This window comes from Dipodomys ordii, unplaced genomic scaffold (genome assembly GCF_000151885.1).
Source record: "Dipodomys ordii isolate 6190 unplaced genomic scaffold, Dord_2.0 Scaffold1, whole genome shotgun sequence".
Taxonomy (NCBI): domain Eukaryota; kingdom Metazoa; phylum Chordata; class Mammalia; order Rodentia; family Heteromyidae; genus Dipodomys; species Dipodomys ordii.
In genome coordinates this window covers 6,624,564-6,647,177 of record NW_012267217.1, presented here as the reverse complement: position 1 = coordinate 6,647,177, position 22,614 = coordinate 6,624,564, and the positions used below count along the sequence as shown (strand labels likewise).

The following is a 22,614-nucleotide window of genomic DNA, read 5'->3' as shown; positions in this document are numbered from 1 at the left end:
AAAAAAAAAAAAAAAAAGAAATAAAGGATGAGAAAGAACAAAAATAGGAATGAAGGTATTATCAAGGTTTTAAAATTAAATAAACAGGGCTAGTACTGGAGATATAGTTCAAGTGGTAGTAGAGTACCTACCTAGAAGGCCCAAAGACCAGAGTTAAAGCCCAAGTACTACCCCTCACACCCCCCAAAAAAAAAGATACGCAGCTAGTGATATAAAATACTGATGGTTGAGGTGGCTGAGTGGTAGAGTGCTTGCCTTGCATGCATGAGGCCCTGGGTTCAATTCCTCATCATAAGCAGTAAAAACCAGAAGAAATGTTGTGGCTTAAGTGAGAGCGCTAGCCTTGAGCTGAAGAGCTGAGGGACAGTGCCCAGGCCCAGAGTTCAGGCCCCACGACCGACAAAAAATAAAAAAATACTGATGGTTGAAATAGAGTTGATATTTAAAATTAACACATTCAATAGAAAATTAACACTTGGACTCATTTGTAGAAATGTCATTTTTTGCAGTCAAATTATAGAGAACTTGGTATATTTGTGTTTGGAAATGAAAAAACAATACATACAAGCTGTTTTATAAATCTGTAAAGGTAGTTTTGTGGTCCCTAAGGCTGAGGAGGGGTGGGAGCAGGAGATATCTAGTGAAGAAGAGAGGAGGATGGGAAATGAGCGTAAATGGGCACCAAGTTCCTATAGGGGTAATGAAAGTGTTCTAAAATTAGATTGTAGTGTTAGTTGCACAACCCTTACCTGTGCTAAAGACTGTTTAATTGTATACTTTAAATGAGTAGAGTTTATTATATGTTACTGCATGTCAATTAAATTATGTCAATAAAGCTGGGTTTTTTTTAAGAATAGTTGCCAGAAAATGAATGTGTTTGTTCCATTTACAACTTCAACTGTTTATTAAGGCAAAATATTATGCCAGTTGAAAGATAGTCTTAAAAAGAATAGTCTTGAAACAAGCTATTCAGTTTGCTGTATAAATTTTCAAAAATCATCTTTTTTTAATTTGGAATAATGATTTCTTTTAAGTAAAGGTGTAGGGTGATGTTTTAAATTATTCTCAGAGTTTTACCTGTATTCCTTAGTCTCATGTTTAGGAAATGTTAAAATGTATCATTTCTGTCCTATAATTTTATTTAAAGAAAAGATACCTTCTTGCCATTGGAAAACATCCTGTCTTCATGGATTCCATGGATTCCACAATTCATAGGTTAAATTAATAGGTTAACTAATATAGAACATAAAATTGAGGTAAATATGAAATTTTTGTTATTGAAAAAATAAGTCTTTATGAAATTTTCTTCTCAACAATATTGCTAGTTTGTAAGGGATTATTTGTGTTATCCTCTAGTATAAAAGAATTTTTAAATAGCTAAAGTGTTTTTTTTTGTTTTCACCTATGGGGCATTTGCACATATAGAAGCCATCATTGTTGTACCCTTCATCACAGTGACCCCAGATTGCTGTTACATGGTTTGTAAGAAGAGGAGCCATTCCTCTTCCTTTGATCTGAGCACACTTCATTAGAACAACTTTTCTTTTCTTCTCTTTTTTCTTTTCTTTTCTTGTTGGTGGTGGTAGTGGTAGTGGTAGTGGTGGAGGTGGTGGTCATGGTGCTTAGACTCCAGTCCTGGGGTGCTGTCTCTGAGGTCTTTTGCTTATGGCTAGGAGTCTCCCACAGTTACACTTCCGGTTTTCTGGTAGTTAATTGGAGATAAAAGTCTCACAAACTTTTCTGCACAATCCTCAGATCTCAGCCTCCTGAATAGGAAGGATTACAGACCAGAGCCACCAGCACCTTGCAAAATCCTTTCTTAAAAGTGGAACCAGAGGAGCTGGAAATGTGGCTTAGTGGTAGAGTTCTTGCCTTGCATTCATGGAGCTCTTGGGTTTGATTCCTCAATACTACATAAACAGAAAAAGCCGGAAGTGGCACTGTGGCTCAAGTGGTAGAATACTAACCTTGAGCAAAAGAAGCTCAGGGACAGTGACCAGACCCTGAGTTCAAGCCCCAGGACTGGCAAGAAAAAAAAAAAAAGATGGAACCAGAACTGATCACTGGTGGCTCAAGCCTGTAATCCAGACAAGGCAGGAACATCCATGAAACTCTTTACCTCCAATAAACTATGCAGAAAAGGCTGGAAATAGTGCTGTGGCTCAAATCGTAGAGTGCTAGCCTAGAGCAAAAAGAAGCTCATGAATAGCACCCAAACCCAGAGTTCAAGCCCCAGTACCAGCAAAAAAATAAAAATAAAAGTGGAACCATGCACTGGTATGGTATACTTCTCTATCTCAGCACTGAGAAAGCTTTTGGTGAGTTCAAGGTTAGTCTCAACTGCACAGTGAGACCCTATCATACAAACCTAAATAAATAAAATGGAATTGGAACAACTCACATTTAATATGAGTTTTAATACTAACCTCAGGAATTAAATAAATGATTTAGTACAAAATCTTTGTCTTACTTTGAAGTTTTCTACATCTTTTTTATCTTTACTTAAAATAGAAAACCTATTCCAGGGCTGGGAATGTAGCTTAGTGGTAGAGTGCTTACTTAACATGCATGCAGTCCTGGGTTCAAGTCCTCAGTACCACATAAACAGAAAAAGCCGTATGTGGTGCTGTGGCTCAAGTAGTAGAGTGCTAGTCTTGAGCAAAAGAAAAGCTCAGGGACAGTGCTTAGGCCCTGAGGTCAAGCCCCAGAGCTGACAAAAAAGAAAAGAAAACCTATTCCATTGTATTTTATATTTACAAAATGCATGTTGTTGTCTGAAGTAAATACAAATGTTTGTTCTTCATACAGGCTCATTCTTATTCAGAATATTTCAACTAATGTTCTGATTTGTTTGGAATTAGGAAATTTTTCTGACAATGGAGAAAAATGAAAATTTCTATTATATAGTCTTTTTTTCTGGTGGAGGGGAGATTGTTGCTGTTGGTCATGGGGCTTGAACTCAGGGCTTGGGCACTGACCCTGAGCTCTTTCGCCCAAGGCTAATGCTCTACCACTTTGAACCACAACTCTACTTCTGGTTTTCTGGTGGTTAATTGGAGATAAGAGCTTTTCCTGGCCAGGCTAGCTTTGAACTGTCCAAAACAGTGACTTCCTGAAATTTTTTTTTTGGGTCCGGTCGTGGGGCTTGAACTCTGGGCCTGGGCACTGTCCCTCAGCTCTTCAGCTCAAGGCTGGTGCTCTACCACTTGAGCCACAGCACCACTTCCGGGTTTTCTGCATATGTGGTGCTGAGGAATCGAACCCAGGGCCTCATGCATGCAAGGCAAGCATTCTACCACTGAGCCACCTTCCCAGCCCTTTTGTAATCTTTTTAAAAGAGCTAGAAACCATTACTTCAGTAATCAGTATATGACAGTATTGCTATAAAAATTTTAATGCTGCTTTCAGAATTCTGACTTGTTAACAATGTATTGTTTTTTTTTAATTTGGCTCTGAATTCAGTTTTTCTGCTAACTTTTATTTTCTAGGAAACAAATATATTTTTAAAATATTAGACAGCATTCCACTTTGTAAGCATTAATATTCTCATATTATTCACATAGCGTCCACTTGGCAAGAAGAGTGCTTCAGTTAGAAAAGCAGAACTCGTCGATTTTAAGAGACTTGGAACAGCAAAAGAACCAAGTAACACAGCTTTCACAAGAGGTAAATAACTTAAATTTTAAAAACTCACTAAAAAAAAGTGTTTTAATTCTTTTTAACTATTTATTTTCTGTGCAGTGATAAAATAAGGTATTTTCTAGTGCAAAAAAAAGATTTCACATTTTATGAAGCTAAATATTAAGGACCTATAAAATAATGTGTGGCAAAACTGAGAACAAAAGAGATTAAATGCCTAGACTAAGTATAAATGCAGATAGACAGACAAGGCTTTGATTTCTGAGAATATGAACTGGCAAAACAGGTTTGGCAGATTTGGGTGACATTTGAAATTTTCCCTAATACCTGATTTTCATCACTTATCATTTATCTCTTAGAAATAGGTCCACATTTGCTATTTTTATGTACTAATATATTATTTTAAAAATATGTATGTAAATATTGCATAGCATATTAATCCTCTTAAGTATTTTAAGGCAGCTGTTTTTCATACTTCTGAAATTCATCATTAGACATTTAAAACCAAAGTTGCCACTTCTCTAATATTTCTTTTTATTTCCTGAGTTTCAGTATAACAGATATTTCTATTTTAACGCTTAAAATTACAATGGAATTTTTATGTTATTAATATATGCTTCTGTATTTTGAATGTTTTAATACTAGAACATTATGAGGATCTTATCCTAAAATTTAAAAAGAAAGAAATGTCTCATAACTACAGTGTTTGGCACAGTAATTAATGCTCAGGATGATGATGTAGTAAAATATGCTAACAACCAGCTTTCCAATAGGGGAATAAGAGCTCTTTTTGTAACATTTACTTGTGTCTGTGGCCTCTGACTGACCACAAGGTGCCACATAATGTTAATGAGGAAAGAATGTCTCAGCAGCATGCCATATTGTAATGATTATAGCATGTAGAAGTAGTTAACATATGTAAATTTTAAACATAGGTGATAGTAAGTAGTTTCACATGTTATGAGGATTTACTCCCTTCATTCTTAATGAAATTATTTGTATCATAAATTTAGATTGTTTTCATTTTTAATTATGGTTGTATTTTATAAGCAGCTCACATAATTCTTCCAAATTCACCCACAAGCTCTCATAGGCTGGTACAAGCTACTGCAGCATATTACTGGGTACTAGAGTAGAAGGATAAAGAAATATCTAAAGAAACAGATGAATCTTGACTACTATATTATAGTTTGTAATTTCATAATAAAGGATGAATAGTTTTATAAAACGCAATACTGAAATATGTACATGCTCCCATGTATCTATACCTTTTTACTACCTTTTTTTAAAAGCTGCCTTCCTGAGCATATCTGTTAATTAAATGAGTTTTTTGTTTGTTTGTTTGTTTGTTTTTGTCAGTTGTGGGGCCTGAACTCTGGGCCTGGGCTCTGTCCCCCAGCACTTCAGCTGTAGACCAGTGCTCTACCACTTGAGCCTCAGCCCCACTTCCAGCTTTTTCTGCTTATGTGGTGCTGAGGAATCGAAGCCAGGGCCTCATGCATGCAAGGCAAGCACTCTACCACTGAGCCACTTCCCAGCCCCTAAATGAGAATTTCTAAATGTTCATATACATATAAATTGTTCAGAGAAAATGGAAGAAATTGAATGTTCTTTTATGACATTTAACCTTTTAGGAAGCAATTTTTTAAAAAGCTATAGCTTATACTGAAGGAACACTGTAACTACTGAACTGTTTTTAATATGAAATGGTATGATGCGTGTGCTCAACTTATATTCAAGAGAAAAAAAAGAAGGGCTTAATTTATATATAAGTTCATTAGGTGCTTCCCTGTAGGCTTTTATGTACATTCTGTATAAAATATTTAATTAGACATTTGGAGAAAGCATCAGTAACCATATACTAAGGAATTTATACTAACTCTAGTATATAACATTTCTCTTAAGATTGAAAATAAAGCTGGGTACTGGTGGCTTATGCCTGTAATCATAGATACTCAGCAAGCTGAGATCTGAGGATTACAGTTCAAAGCCAACACAGGCAGGAAAGTCCGTGAAACTTTCATCTCCAATAAACTACTCAGAAAGACCAAAAATGGTATCGTGACTCAAGTGGTAGAACACTAGCATTGAGCAAAAAGAAGCTCAGAGAAAGTGCCCAGGCCCTGAGTTCAAGCTCCAGGACCATTTTTTTAATTGAAAATAAAATATTTAATTTTAAAAATTCCATAGTTTTGTCGTCGTCGTCTTCCTCCTCCTCCTCCTCGTCCTCGTCCTCCTTCCTCCTCCTCCTCCTCTTCTTCCTCTCTTTCTTTCTCTCTCTCTCTCTCACACACATACACACAAAATTGTAGGCCAGTCGCAGTGGCTCACGCCTGTAATCCTAGCTACTCAGGAGGCTGAGATCTTTGGATCCCAGATCTAAGCCAGCCCAAGCAGGAGAATCCATGAGACTCCTGTCTCCAATAAACCACCAGAAAAACCGGAAGTAGCACTGTAGCTCAAGTGGTAGAGCTCTCGCCTTGAGCTGAAGAGCTGAGGGACAGTGCCCAGGCCCAGAGTTCAAGCCCCACGACAGACCAAAAAAAAAAAAAGAGAAGAAAAAAGATTTGTCATCAGCAATCTGTGAGAATGATTAGCTCTTCCTACTTCCTTTCTTTCTTTCTTCCTTCCTTTCTTTCTTTCTTTTTTGATTTTTTTATTGTGAAAATACTGTACCGAGGGTTTACAATTACATGGGCAAGATAATGAGTACATTTCTTAACTACCTTTCTTTCTTTCTTTCTTTCTTTTCTGCCAGTCCTGGGGCTTGAACTCAGGGCCTGGGGACTGTCCCTAAGCTTCTTTTGCTCAGGGCTAGCACTCTACCACTTGAGCCACAGTGCCAGCCAGAGTGCCACTTCTGGCATTTTTCTGTTTATGTGGTACTGAGGAATTGAACCTAGGGTTTCATGCATGGTAGGCAAGCACTCTACTTACATTCCCAGCCTGACTGCTGGCTGTATTTTTCAGTTTGTTTTTGTGTGAAATGAAATCATTGCTGGCCAACATCCAGCCCTTTCAACTGTCCCTGCCTGCCTTGGTTTCCCCAACAAAGCCACAAACTATGAGGCTAGGCCTGTTCATTTGTCAGGTTGAGCCCTTGAGATAACCTAGATTTCACTACCCTCCTTTTCCCATTTGCACCCCATTTTCCAGTATTGTGAATTAGCCTTGGACTTATAAGCTTTAGTATACTTCCTGTATATGTTATTTCAAGTACATCCTCAGAATCTTGCCAAAAGTGTTCCACAAGCTGCTATAGTGAGTGCCCTTGCCATTAGCATATAAGTTTATTTATAAATAAGCACTAGTTAACTATTTGCTGTAGAAATCTATTTAAACTACTGATTTCTTAAGTATACCCACTCTTCATTGGGATAAAACAAAAACCAGCCTTGCCCTACATCAGTTTGTCACAGAACCCGCTTAGGCTTGAGGGCAAGAGGAATGTGTTCTCAAGAATACCATTTCACTCAATGGCAGCGATGGGAGGGAGGGAACAAGTGGGAAAGGGAACAGCTGATGCTATGCAAAACAAAAGAAATGTACATATCACCCAATGTAGAAGAAATAACTGTATTGCAAAGCTCATAGACCTCATAAATGTTATAGACCATGATAGACAATTTGCCGCATGAAAGTTAGAATGTGTTTGTGACTTTAACTAAGCATCACTGTCCCACAATACTGTGAAATTTGGGAAATTATGTAACCACTTAATCACAATAAAAATTTTGAAAAAAAAATACCACTTCACACTTAATGTATATCACAGGAGCACTGAAAGAACTGAACTCCCTGCACCAGATCAGACTGTATAGAAGAAAAACATATGATTGTGATTGTGCCCAAGCACTGGCTACAAGGGCACCCCAAGCTTTGGGAAGACAGGATTTTCCTGGGAATGTTTTTGTTATTCCATTTTATCTGATTGTTACCTGTTTTATTACTACAATGGTTCCTTTATAAAATAGAATTTTTCCTGGCCATTGTGCTGTTACTGTTCTTTTTTTAATATGTTTTACTTGTACCCATCTAAGACTTACAGTATATGGCCATCACTTTTCATTAACTGATAATCCTATAAAAAGAAAGAAATACTAATATGAGAAAGAGGTATTATATTTAATCAAGCAGGTACTGGTGTTTGGAAAGATTTCCTATTCCTTATAGAATAAGAATCTTTTAGTAATTCTTAGAGTGTGGATCTGCTGGTAATTCTTTTCTGCTTCTATGTATTACAAAAGGTTCATTTATGTTTGTTTTTTTATTTCTTCAAATATTCTCATACTTGCTATTTTCATGGTTGTGTTACTAAGACCATATAAGCAAGCAATTTGACAATTCACTTTTTTATGCATACATTAAATTTTTGTAGTATTTTTTTACTCTTACCCCCTCTGTCCACTCTCCTTAACACTTACCAGCTTCTCAAAACAATTTCAACTGGTTTCATTGTTCTATTTTCATACATGCAATCAGCCTTGTTTATCCTCGGTTGGCCCTCCTTGCCCAAACCCCTCTCACCTTTCACTAGTACTCACCCTCCAACAAAGCCTGTTTCTCTTCCCCCTACCCTGCAATTAAGTTCACTTTTTTTCTCTTTGTATAAGTGTGTGTATGTGTATATGTAAGAGAGAGAGAGAGAAAATACCATACATCATTGAAACGGGAAAAAATGACTATGTGTGAATTAAATTTTCTATCAAACAAATAAGGTAGTTGCTTAATCTTTTTTTATGTAGCTGGGTTTTTCTTGATAACTTATGATGACTATAATTTTTTTTAATTTAAGGGTTCTTTGTGAATCATAATTCACACATAGTCCAATCAACATTTTATATAATTGAACTACCTAAAAATGAATTTCTCATCTGGGAGCATGGCTCAAACAGTTGAGACTTGCCTAGCAAGTCCCTCAGGGGATGAACATTTGAACTAAAAAAATTCTATTCTGTGACTTAACCTCCCATCGTTCTAAGGTTTTTCATTCCCATTAAATGTGTACTTTATATGACATTTTTTTTTTGGTCGGTCATGAGGCTTGAACTCTGGGCCTGGGTGCTGTCCCTCAGTTCTTCAGCTCAAAGCTAGGGCTCTGCCACTTAAGCCACAGTACCATTTCTGGTTTTCTAGTAGTTTATTGGAGATAAGAGTCTTACAGACTTCCTGCCTGGAACTGGCTTTGATCCACAATCCTCAGATCTCAGCCTCCCGAGTAGTTAGGATTACAGACATGAGCCATCAGCACCCAACTTTATTTGAACTTAAAGTAATTATCTATTCAAGTCTTTGTAATTTTTCCAAACTATCAAGCCCCTCATTGTTTCACTTTATTCTTCCCCAGCCCAGGACTCTGTCTGCCATGTGAGCCATTACTAGCTCTCCAGAACACTTTTTGCCAACTGCATCCATCAGGCATCTCTCAAGAGTTTCTACCTTTACCTGAGTGCCTGACAATCTAGTAGTTATTTTGTAAGTATTTAGTGTCAAGGATTTTTTTCCTGCCTGGGCTGGTATCGAACCATGGTCCTCAGATTCCAGCCTCCTGAGTAACTAGTGTGAACCCCCAGCACTGGAGGAAGCCTATTTCGTGTGGTTACATGCTGAAAAATTCTTTGGAAATTTGTTATTTTTGCTACTTGGAAGCATGACAAATTCATATTGTTAAACATGATGAATTTTTTTTTCTGTATCTATCCTATTTTCCATTCTTTGCATTTCAGACAAGTCTGCTTCCCAAAACTATCATCAGTTCTGTCATATGACTCCTTTCCTAAAATCATATAAATTGGTTTTCCTTAAACTGTTTACCAGAGACTTTCCAGTATCTTCACTTATTTTTTCCCTTTTTCTGTTTCCCCTTTAAATAGTCTAGTATAGATAGTATAGTATCCATTTTATCATATCATTATATTGTATTATCTTCCTGCACCAGTAGTGCTTTTCCAGACTGGACACTACTACATGCCTAATTGTTTATGTTCAAGTTTATCATACTATGACATGACAATATAAATACTCTAAAAATTTTGTCTTCTTTTTGCTTTAAAAAGAAACTGTTCTCATGTCTCTAATCCTGTAACTGAGATGGTATATTGGTTTACTTAGCTGATGTCCTTATCTTCACATGCCTGTCCCTAATTCTACTCTTGCACCACCGCAGTGATTCTAAAATGTTAATCATAATCCGGGCACTGATGGCTCATGACTGTTTCCTAGCTACTCAGGAGGCTGAGATCTGAAGATTCAGGTTCAAAGACAAGCTCGACAGGAAAGCCCTTGAGATCCTTATCTTTAGTAGACTACTCTGAAAAAGCCAGAAGTGGCGCTGTGGCTCAAGTGATAGAGTGCTAGCCTTGAGCACAGAGGCCAAGGGACAGTATCCAAGCTCTGAGTTGAAGCCCCAGGACAAGAAAGAAGAAGAAGAGAGAGAAAAAGGAAGAAAATCTACATTCAGATAGAAAAAAATAAAAAATGTCACTTTTATATAATTTTTTAATTTCAAGACAAAATATAATTTTAGGTAGTAAAATATAATTTTAAGTTAATATTTGAATCAAATTTTAATCAGGTGTTGCTTTGCTCTGAATTGTATGTACAAGTTAAAACAAAGGAGGAAAAACAGTTCTATAAAATGTTGTGTCATGGTTTTAATCCCAAGTCATTTATTACGTATGTGATTCCTGAGTCATTAATTACTAAGACTTGCCCATAAGGAAAAGATTACCAACAATAGGCAAAATGAGTGATTGTGAAACTTTCTGAATACTGATTAGTATACTTTGCAGAATGACTTGTTAAAATTCTATTGGTGTGATTGAATATAATTCTATTAAATAATCTCTATTTCAAGCAGAAATTGCCATCACTTTTCACTCAGCTATGTTCTCTTTTTTTTTTTTTTTTTTTTTTGTCGGTCCTGGGGCTTGAACTCTGGGCCTGGGCTCTGTCCCTGAGTTCTTCAGCTCAAGTCTAGTGCTCTACCACTTGAGCCACAGCGCCATTTCTGGTTTTCTGCTGGTTTATTGGAGATAAGAGTCTCTCAGACTTTCCCACCCAAGCTGGCTTTGAACTGCAATCCTCAGACTGCAGCCTCCTGAATAACTAGGATTACAGGTGTGAGCCATCAGCACCTGGCTATGTTCCCTTTTATTAAGAAATGAAAATAGGGGGGCAGGAAAGTGGGAGAAAAATGAGGAAGAGGGTAACAAGTTCAACAAGAAAGGCACTCACTACCTTACCTATGTAACTGTAACTTCTCTATACATCACCTTAACAATAAATTAAAGAAGAAAAAAAATGAAAACAGATTTGACAAGGAGGGGTTGCCTAATACATGCAAGGCCCCATTGTGTCCACAATAGTGTGAAAGTAAAAAAGAGACACAGGTGGGAAGAAGGAAAAGAATTAAAAAGTAATTGATTTGGGAAATTCAAAGACCTACAAACAAATTAACAATCTTTTAACTGTCATTTCCTGCACAGAGAGCAGGAAATGTTCCTTTTTCCCTCCTATCTTTAACCCTGTATGCTAAAACAAGAAGAGGAAGAGGAGGAGGACAAAGGAGAGGGAAGATGATTTAGAAGAAATAAATCCTAAAACCAACAGTGTCATTATATTTTGTTTTGTTTTATTTTTAATAAAGAGAGTGGAGAGGTCCTATCATCTATATTAAGTACCTTGAAATCAATACTTTGGTCCTTAGTTTTGCTTATAGTATTAAAACCAAGTAGATGTATGTGCTGACATGAGAAAAACTAAAACATGTAAGGCTGACTGTTCTTATATTTGTCCTGTTGAAATTAGATTTGATAATTTTTTTATTTTTTATTTAAGTAATTGTACAGAGGTTTTCATTCAACATGCCTTGTCAAGGCATCATTCCATCATTCTTCCCTAGATTTGATAAGTTTTAAACAGCTCATTCTAGACAAAAGTTAACTAATTTGTAAATGCCCCTAATCCTTCTCTGCCACTCTTGCCCCCACCCCACCCCTCACACATAGACTGTTCTGCACTTTGAAACACAAAGCAACTTGTCAGTTCAGTTTATTCAGTTAGGGTCAGTTCTGTGAAAACAAAGTCAAGGCAATTGTTTGATTTAATTGACTGGAGAAACTGGTTAAACAGGTTAGCAGAACTTAGTGGAGCTGCATATTTGAATGTTCATAAAGTAACTTAGTAGAATAATAAGATTCCATTGACACTGTAAGAGATTTTAAAGAATGATTACCAAAGCAAAAGAAAAGCACACTGAAACCCAAACTAGAAAATATTTGTGGTATTTTATTTCTTTATGGGTCTGCTTTCTGTATAATGAATTATGTCCAAAAGAAAATGAAAAAAATGATTCTTTCACTGTTTATTTCCTTTTGTTAGACTTTTTTTCTAACAAAAAGCAAATTTTCTAATAAAACATCCTTTTATATAATGTAGATGAATAATTTAAATATTTTCATACAATAATCCCCTAACTGAAGCAGAAATTTTGTGAATGCCTCTCGGTGCTCCATTTCCCTTCAAGCCCAGCTGGACTTTGCCCATATGGGTTCCTGTATTCATATCACTGCTCTCTACTCTTCTAGCTCCTAGGCTGCTAGAACCTATTATTTCATTAAAATGCTAAAGTAATTTATATGCTATTATGTAAATCTCATAAATATTGGAGAAGAAAGAAAACAAATATAAGTCAAGCATGCTGGCATGTACATTTAATCTCTGCACTCAAGAGGCAGAGTCAGGAGGATCCTGACTTCCAGGCCAGCCTGAACTACAAAGCAAGACCTTGTCTCAAAAAGAAAAAAAAGAGAGACCAACAGGCAGACAAACACACAGAAAAAAAAACCCACATTATGGAAGAAAATAAAAATTTGCAAAAGAATTTATTCTTATTTACTTATTTATTTTGTCAGTCATGGGGCCTGAACTCTGGGCCTGGAAGCTGTCCCTCAGCTCTTCAGCTCAAGGCTAGCGCTCTACCACTTGAGCCACAGCGCCACTTGGCTTTTTCTCTACCATTAAGCCACCTTCTCAGCCCTGCAAAATAATTTATTATCCAGATAATACAGAGAACTTCTACAATTCCACAACAACAAAAGGAATTAAAAAACAAGTTAAAGAATTGTCAAGATTTCTCCAAAGAAAATGTACAACAGCCCCTTGGTTCATGAAATAATAAAAACTCAGGCAGGATATGGAGCACTTGAAACCAAATGCATTATTGATAGAAAAAAAAATGGTATAACAGACTGGGAAGGTGGCTCAGGTGCCTTGCATGCATGAGGCCCTGGGTTCGATTCCTCAGCACCACATAAGCTCAAGTGGTAGAGCGCTAGCCTTGTTCTAAAGAGCTGAGGGACAGTGCCCAGGCCCAGATTCAGGCCCCACAACCAACAACAACGCCACCAAAAAAAAATGGTATAGCTCCTCCTATCCCAATATGACAATATTTTATTTAAAATTTGACCTAATTTTTTTTTGTTTTGGTTTGGTTTTTTTTGTCAGTTGTGGGGCCTGAACTCGGCCTGGGCACTGTTCCTCAGCTCTTCAGCTCAAGGCTAGTGCTCTACCACTTGAGCCACAGCGCCACTTCCGGCTTTTTTTTTCTGCTTATGTGGTGCTGAGGAATCGAACCCAGGGCCTAATGCATGCAAGGCAAGTGCTCTACCAATGAGCCACCTTCCCAGCCCCCTTAATTTGTTATTCGTGGTTATTTCTGTCATTTTTATTAGTCACTTACAAAATTACACAAGAAAACTTTTTCAGAACTGTTCATGTCACAAAGGTCTGGTGTGCAAGGGGCTGGGAGTGCCACTCAGTGGTAGAGCATGTGCTTAGCATGCACAGGACCTGGCACAGTCACCAGCACTAAAACGTATTTGTTAAGGTTTTGGTGTATGATATTTGTACAGAGCAGTGTTAATAACTTTAATTTGTTGTGGTGGTTTCTAAAGTTTAATGAAAATGTGTTTCTTTAGCTTGACAGAGCCAATTCACTGTTAAACCAGAGTCAACAACCTTACAGATACCTCATCGAATCAGTACGGCAGAGAGATTCAAAGATTGATTCACTGACAAAATGCATAGCACAACTTGAGAAAGATGTCAGGTAAAGCATCTACCAATCTTTTGTTTGGATAATAAGACATGGCAAACATATGCTGCTATAGATGAATTTAGATTGTAAATAATGGCATGATGCAACTTCTCTTGGAAAAACCGTCTCATCACATCAAGTGTGCAGGTGCACCTGAATCTGAAGTCTTGGAGTGAAAATAACATTGTCTCCCTAGGAGACACAGGAGCTAACCTCTTTGTCCTCCTACAAGTCTTTAGTGGGATGTGGGCTGAATAAAAGGAGATGGCTACAACTACATGCTATTTGTGGAGTTAAAATGAGTTTTAAGCAGGTAAAGTGTACACATTTACTTAGATTTCTGTTGACTTTGACAAGGAATTTTTTAGGCTTTTCTTCTGAATAAATTCTTTTCATTTTCTTTGAAACTGTTTTCTTATTGAGACCGTGAAAGGACAATGCCCTATTTATTAGTGAGTCACATTTTTTAACCCGTTTATCTATATAGTCACTTTTTTAACTGACATAAAAGAATGATAGTATATAAGAAAAAGTCCTAATTCATAAATTATAAGTTAGCTTAGTTACTACCTTTTAAGATACTTTTATTATAATAATTTGAATTTTCTGGACAAATTACTAACCTATCATAAATAGGGAAATAGAAAAATCAGGTGGAAATTGAAATTGTTAAGAAATTAACTGGACACTGGTGACTCACGCCTATAATCCTAGCTACTCGGGAGACTGAGATCTGAGGATCTGGTTCAAAGCCAGGGGCAGGAATGTCTGTGAGACTTATCGCCACTTAACCACCAGAAAACCAAAAATGGTACTGTGGCTCAAAGTGGTAGAGCACTAGCCCTGAGGGGGGAAAAAAAACTAAGGAACAGCACTCAGATCCAGAGTTGAAACCCAGTATTGGCACAAAAATAAAAATTAAGAAACTATGTAATACAGCTGAGGGGCATGGTTGAAGTGTTAGACCACCTGTCTAGAAAGTACAGGGTCCTGAGTTCAACCTAGTACTGCCAGAAAAAGAAGAAATAGTGTTTCTTAAAATACATTCAATTTAGAGAAAAATTAAAACTCCTTGAGTAATAGCAACACTAATCATAAAAGCTGTGCCAATTATGAAATTCACTACCAAAATATTTGTCCACTGTTTCATAAATGTATTCCATGACGACTTACTGGATTCTGAATATTTCATAGACTATGAAGTCTTGCTTTAAATTTTAATCTAAGCCACTTTCGTGTGTGTGTGTGTGTGTGTGTGTGTGTGTGTGTGTGTGTGTGTGTGTATTTTCCTGGGGCTTGAACTCAGGTCCTGAGCACTGTCTCTGAGCTTCTTTTGCTCAAGGCTAGCACTCTACCACTTCCAGCTTTTTCTAATTAGTTTGCTGGGCACTGGTGGCTCACACCTGTAATCCTAGCTACTCAGGAGGCTGAGATCTTTGGATCCCAGATCTAAGCCAGCCCAGCAGGAACATCCATGAGCCTCTTATCTCCAATTAACCACCAGAAAACCGGAAGTAGCACTGTGGCTCAAGTTGTAGAGTGCTAGCCTTGAGCTAAAGAGCTGAGGGACAGCACCCAGGCCCATAGTTCAAGCCCCATGACCGACAAATATACTACTACTAATAATAATAATAATAAAAAATCTCAACAGTCTTTCCTACCCAGCTGGCTTCAAACTGCAATCCTCAGATCATGGCATCCTGAGTAGCTAGGATTATAGGTGTGACCCCCTAGTGCCTGGTGGAGCTTCCTTTTAATGTGAAAACTTGAATGTATTCAGTAACATAACTGTGACATTGAGATGCTGCTGTGAATGGCATGGCTACACATATGAACTCAATGATGTGACTTCCCACAAAGAAATCATCTCAGCCAACACATCAAGTACAGTTCTATATTCTCTTGGTTCTTCACCCCTGCTTGAGGCCAATAGCATTTCGAATCCTGCAGTGCACTTGTCCTGGGATTTGAATATATATCAGCCTGGCTTCTCCTCTCCCCCGCCCACCCATTTCCCTCCCCCGGTCATGGGGCCTGAACTGTGGGTCTGGGCACTGTTCCTCAGCTCTTTAGCTCAAGGCTAGCACTCTACCACTTTAACCACAAGACCACTTCCAGCTTTTTCTGCTTATGTGGTGCTGAGGAATCAAAACCAGGGCCTCATGCATGCGAGGCAAGCACTCTACCACTGAGCCACCTTCCCAGCCTGGCTTTTTATGTCATAGTACTTGTGCCTGTGAGCCTCTAGGGATGTGTTCCTGAAGTAACTTGCATACAACTTCTGACATATCGAACAGCCTCATGTTACATCCCCTCCCCTTGTTCTTTATTATTTCAAAACTTCAACAGTAAATGGCTACTTGAAATTTCCTAGTTCTCTTTGGTGGATATTGATTTTAATTGCAAGGAATATTAATTGTTTATAAAAAATCTTTCTCTAACTTATACAATAAGTTCTCTAAAGAACTGAATTATTTTATACTTAGAATATTGGGTGGTATCACTATATCACATTCACTCTATGCAAATAAGCAGCATATTTAATACCTAGATAGATTACAGTAAATACACACTGATAGAAAATCATTTCAAATGTGTTTTAAAGCTCACATTTGAGATGTCGCTAGTAACTGCTTTCAATTTCCCTATTAGTAAAGTGATAATCCATTCTAAAAGCTAATGTTAACTCTCTACTAAACCACAAAAGAAAATATGAGTATTCAAGACTTCAGACCTTCAGTTAGCATAGAAAGAAAACAATCAGCACAAAATTTCTTTTCCTGTTGGCAGTTCTTAGTTTAGTCTTAACACATGGTTTAAGAAGAAAAAACTACATTGTCAACTGCTCCTGTATGGCTAAGCTAGCATATATTGATCCCGGAAGTTAAAGAACAATCTATCTGCAGTATATTTTCACATAGCAGATGAAGCAGAGCCATAAATGTGAATTTCTAAGTAATAATTAACAAGGAATTGAACAATTATGTGTGTAATATACCACTCACGGCAGATGTGCTTATAAGGAGATTTTGTTTTTTAGTTGGCTTCATGAGTCACACAGAGAAGTTTTACATTTTTAAAGGTAAATTTCCACTGTTACGCAATATGTTTTACAAAGACTAAACTTCCACTGAGTAATTCATACACACTAACCAAATAGTGAATATATTAATCATCAATAAGTTGTAAAGACCCATATGCTGGGGGTGATCTTGTGGTTCAAGTATATTATGATGAAGACAAAGAAAATACACACTCAGATACTATAATCACAGAAATGGTATCTGTAGAGCCTCATACTTTTTGCAATACATTGACGCCTTTCAGGTATCACACACTCTGTAAACCAACTTATCCAGCCACTTTTTGTTCCAGGTGATATGGTTGTTTTTTGCTATTTAATTAGAGCATATTGACTTTATTCTTGAAAGTTAAACATTACATATAAAAGAATTTCTAAAGAATTATTCAGTCAAAATCCTTTAATTATTTTAACATTCCATTCCCATTACACTACTTTTTATTTAATAAGCCTGTTAGTATTTGAGGCAGCAAGCAAGAATGAGTCTGTGTACACTGCATGTGAGCATGTGTTTATATATTGTGAATACACGGGGACTTAATCATTTATCTGTTCCTTGAAAATTTCCACTCCTCATTACTGGCTTTGTCTTCAGTTTTGCAGAATAATTTGCCATGTGATCCTAACTACGGATAGATTAGAATGTTTATGTTCCTTGCCATGCTTCGTGGACAGCAACAGAAGCCTGGCATTCAGTTTCCCTTATGCATTTTCTTCATTTCAACTTACAGGTTCAGTAGGATCTGTGGCGCCTAACCCTGAAAGTCAGTTTGTTTTTTGGCTAAGCTACTTACCTTTATTGGCATTTAATTACTATTTTCCTCTGGTGCCTGTTTTTCATCTAAATTAGTAATCATATATAGCGTTTATGTAGAGTTTTATGTGTTCAGTGCTTTCTATAAGCACTCATTAGATAATTCATGTAGGCCTTTGACATACATGAGTAGTTTCTACTTTTACAGATGTAACAACTTAGGTTCAGTGGAGTGTGGTGCTATCTGTGCTTTGGAGTCAGCAGTACAGTTGGAAAGAGAAGGCAGAATTACATCTAGTCCTTATCCTAAAGGACAAACTGGGTGTTTCCTGGGGGAGGTTCTCAAAGGTCAGGAATACATAGACTTTTCCTCTTTAAATCTTTGGAATAGCCAGTTCTTCTATAATACATACTGCTCCTTCAATTAAAAAACTCTTCTGCCTAATATTTTAAATATTGATGAGCTTTCCATTTTTTTAAAGTATAACTTATTCAGCAAAATGATCCTCACTAATTTTATTCTCACAATTTTTTCTGTGTGTGTGCCAATAATGGGACTTGAACTCAGAGCTGAGTACTCTCCCTTGGCTTTTTTACTCAAGCTGGCATTATACCACTTGAACCACAGCTCCATTTCTAGCTTTTTAGTGATTAGTTGGACATAAGAGTCTTACAGACTTTCCTTCCTGGACTGACTTTGAACCTTGATCTTCAGATTTCAGCCTCTTAAGTAGCTAGGACTGCAGTTGTGAGCCACCAGCACCCAGTATTATCACAATTGTATCTCAACTTTGAGGATCTGTATTACTTTTATTTCTTACTACTTATTTCTTGTTATAATGTCTACCAGTTGAGTACATTCTGGTAGCATTGCATTATTATTTCATATATTTAATCATTTAAATCAATTTCTAAGTACCAAATATTAAAACCATAGATAATATAAAGAGGGTCTAAATATTCCTCTTTTACAATATTAATAAGTCTGGGGCCTGGAGGAATGGCTCTGTGGTATCATGCAAGCCTAGCAAATATGAGACCATAAATTTAAACCCAAATGCCACCAAAAAAAAAAAAATTCTGTAAACCAGGAGTAGTGGCTCATGCCAGTAATCTTTACTACTCAGGAGACTGAGATCTGATGATTGTGTTCGACCAACCCCACCCTCTACCGAGGTAGCACTCAAAACCCGGAAGTGGTGCTGTGGTTCAAGTGGTAGAGGCTAGCCTTGAGCAAAAGAGGTCAGGGAAGCCCGACATCAGTGGCTCATGCCACTATGCAGGAGGCTGAGATCTGAGGATGGAGGATTAAAGCCAGCCCAGGCAGGAAAATCCGTGAGACTCTTATCTCCAATTAACCACCAGAAACCGGAAGTGGCGCTGTGGCTCAAGTGGTAGAGCACTAACCTTGAGCTAAAGAGCTGAGGGACATCACCCAGACCCAGAGTTCAATACCCATGACTGACCAAAAAAAAAAAGCTCAGAGATAGCGTTCAGGCCCTGAATTCAAGTCTTACAACTGACAGAAAAAAAAATTGCTTCTCACTCACAGAACATACTAAAGGACATTCCCAATAAAACTTAGAAATTAAAGATAGACGGGTTGGGAAGGTGGCTCAGTGGTAGAGTGCTTGCTTAGCATGCATGAAGCCGCCCTGGGTTTGATTCCTCAGTACCACATATACAGAAAAAGTCAGAAGTGGCACTGTGGCTCAAATAGTAGAGTTCTAGCCTTGAGCAAATGAAGCTTAGGGACAGCACCCAAGCCCTGAGTTCAAGCACCAGGACTGGCAAAAAAAAAGTAATTGAAGGTAGAATTCAGATTTTGGAGGAAAAAAAATTGTTTTCCTGGGCTGGGAAGGTGGCTCAGTGGTACAGTGCTTGCCTTGCATGCATGAGGCCCTGGGTTCAATTCCTCAGCCACCACATAAGCAGAAAAAGCTGTAAGTGGCGCTGTGCTTAAGAGGTAGAACGCTTACCTTGAGCTGAAGAGCTAAGGGACAGCACCCAGGCCCAGAGTTCAGGCCCCACGACCAACCAAAAAAACAAAATCATTTTCCTGAGAACTCATGGAATGATTGATTCATTTACCTAACTCAACTGTATACCTGGTGATCTAGTATATTTTGCTTTTAGCTGGGGACTGGTGGCTCACACCAGTAATCCCAACAACTCAAAAGGCTGAGATTTGAGGATTAGGGTTCAAAACCAGCAAAGTAGGAAAGTCCATTGAGGCTTATCTCCAGTCAACTAGCAAAAAGCCAAAAGTAGAGCTTGTAGCTCAAGTGGTAGACTGCCAGCCTTGTGCAAAAAAGCTAAAAAAATTAATATAAGCCGGGCACCAGTGGTTCACACCTGTAATCCTAGCTACTCAGGAGGCCGAGATCTGAGGATCCTGGTTTGAAGCCAGCCCAGGCAGGAAAGGCCATAAGACTCTAATTTCCAATTAACCACTAGAAAACCAGAAGTGGCACTGCAACTCAAGTGGTAGAGCACTTGCCTTGAGCTGAAGAGCTCAGAGACAGTGCCCAGACCCAGAGTTCAAGTCCCATGACTGATAAAAAAAAAGAATATAATAAAATAAAATGTACTTTTGTGTTTAAGGATACTTTAGTTTAACTTCTAATAGCTTGTATTTTAATACTTGCCCATAAACACTTCCTTTATACCTTTTACATTAAATCCACCCACATTATCTTTTTTCATTTCAGGTTTCAATAATCAACTTGATAGCAGGTTTTATGCCCCTGGCAGGCAGGACAGTATTCTCTCAAAGCATCTCAGGTGTATGGTAAAGAAAAATAGTCTTCTGACAAAATAATCAGACCAATTATTACTACATGTACACTAACATGTATTTCTCTTCCTTTTACAGCAATTTAAATAAAGAAAAATCAGCTTTACTACAGATGAAGAATCAAATGGCATTAGATTTAGAGAAACTTCTAAATCATCGTGAGGTACTTTTTCAATTTGTGATCATTTCTACCTTCATAAGCATTTTCAAACCTGTATTGTATCTGGGCTGGGAAGGTAGCTTAGTGGCAGAGTACTTGCCTAGCATGAAGCCCTGGCTACTGTTATCTTTTTTTTTTTTTGTCATTGGACTTGAACTCAGGCCTGGGTGCTGTGCTATCCCTGAGCTCTTTCACTCAAGTTAGCACTCTACCACTTTGAACGATAGTACTGCTTCTGGGTTTTGGGTTGGAGATAAAAATCTCACAGGCTTTCCCGCCTGGGCTGGCTTTGAACCATGATCCTCAGATCTCAGCCTCCTGAGGAGCTAGGATTATAAGCATGAGCAACTATAATCATTTTTAAGTGTTAAAGAAATGTGAAGAGAGGATCTATGTGGAAAAAATACATTTTAGGTTGTCTTTTGAACTAAAAAAGTTCTCCTGGGTCATTTGAAGGGACTGCAAAATAGTAATTATATATCGAATTGAGGCCTTACCCCTGTCCATACCTTTTCATTCTGAATTTTTCTAGTTTTGTCCTATATGTAAAACCATAAAGTGGAGTGAAAAGACAAGTTGTCTCTCTTCACAACATTCCTTTTTTACTCAGGCCAGCCTGAAACCTCAATCCTCATAGCTGAGATTACAGGTATATACCATCATGCCTAGCAAATACAATCTTTTAAGAGTAGGAAAAGTATCTTTGATTGACCAAATATGTAACAACACTGGGTTCAATTTTAAGAAACTGATATAAAAGCTCTTGTGGCTTTTGAAGCTTTATGAAAGACATTGATAACCCCATTTAAGAAGCAATTCTAGGACTTTAAAGAAAGGTAATGATGAATGGTATAAGGCAAAATAGAAGCATAATCATGGAACTAATGAAAAGAGGAGAATCAGTGCTCCAGCACTCATCTTGTATACTGGGTTTATGGCAACTATACATAGAGCACACGGGTGGAAGAAGTTTGGAGAAGAAAAGCTCAAGAAAATATCTAAATAGATATATCTTATACTCAGTTAAAAAGTAAATTGTAAACCCAAAAAGGGAAGTTGTTTAGAGATAAAGATTTGAGAGTCACATCATAATAACGCTCAAGTGGTACTTCACAAGTAGATTAAATTAATAGAGTATGTAGAGTGAGAACAGACTGGTATGACAGAATCTTGAAAAGAACAGACATTTAAGGGATAGGCATAGGAAAGGTCCTGCTTACTCAAAAAAAAAAAAGTAGAAGGGAGCCAGAGAGGGAAAGAATATTCAAGAGGCAAAGATCTGAGGATCCCAGTTTGAAGCTATCCTAAATAGGAAAGTCTGTGAGGCTCTTATCTCCAATTAGCAATAAAGTTTGAAGTGAACCTGTGGTTCATCAGGTCATAGAGGACCACCCTTGAGCAGTAGAGCTCAGGGACAGCACCCAGGCCCAGAGTTCAAGCCTCATGACCAATAACAACAACAACAAAAAAAACTACATATATGTGTGTGTGTGTGTGTGTGTGTGTGTGTGTGTGTATAGTATATATGTGTATGTGTCTATATATTTATGTATACATAATATATATATAATATCCTCCATATTTTGAAATGCTTTGGAAAAATAAATTACAAAAATAACATGGGTTCATACCAGATGTGGTGGCACATATTTAAAATCCCAGCACTCAGAAGGCCAAGATAGGAAGATCACAAGTTCAAAGCCAACATGAGTTCCATAGAGAGATTCTATCTTTAAAAAAATTAAAAAGAGGGCTGGGAAGGTAGCTCAGTGGTAGAGTGCTTGCCTTGCATGCATGAGGCCCTGGGTTCGATTCCTCAGTACCATATAAACAGAAAAAGCCAGAAGTGGCGCTGTGGCTCAAGTGGTAGAGCACTAGCCTTGAGCTGAAGAGCTGAGGGACAGCACCCAGGCCCAGAATTCAGGCCCCACAGCCGGACCCCAAAAAAAAATTAAAAAGAGGGGCTGGAAAGGTGGCTCAGTGCTTGTCTTGCATGCATGAGGCCCTGGGTTCAATTCCTCAGCACCACATAAGCAGAAAAAGCCAGAAGTGGTGCTGTGGCTCAAGTGGTAGAGCACTAACC

General features: G+C 37.7%; 1 protein-coding gene across 1 annotated transcript in view; it reads left to right on the top strand.

Annotated features, from left to right (window-relative positions):
* Window positions 1-22,614, top strand: part of Pibf1 (progesterone immunomodulatory binding factor 1) — a 139,748-nt gene that overhangs the window by 87,064 nt on the left and 30,070 nt on the right. Inside the window, exons 14-16 of the mRNA XM_013011846.1 lie at window positions 3,564-3,666; window positions 13,620-13,750; window positions 20,450-20,534. Coding sequence (XP_012867300.1) covers window positions 3,564-3,666; window positions 13,620-13,750; window positions 20,450-20,534 — 319 coding nt within the window. The remainder of the gene's footprint in view (window positions 1-3,563; window positions 3,667-13,619; window positions 13,751-20,449; window positions 20,535-22,614) is intronic.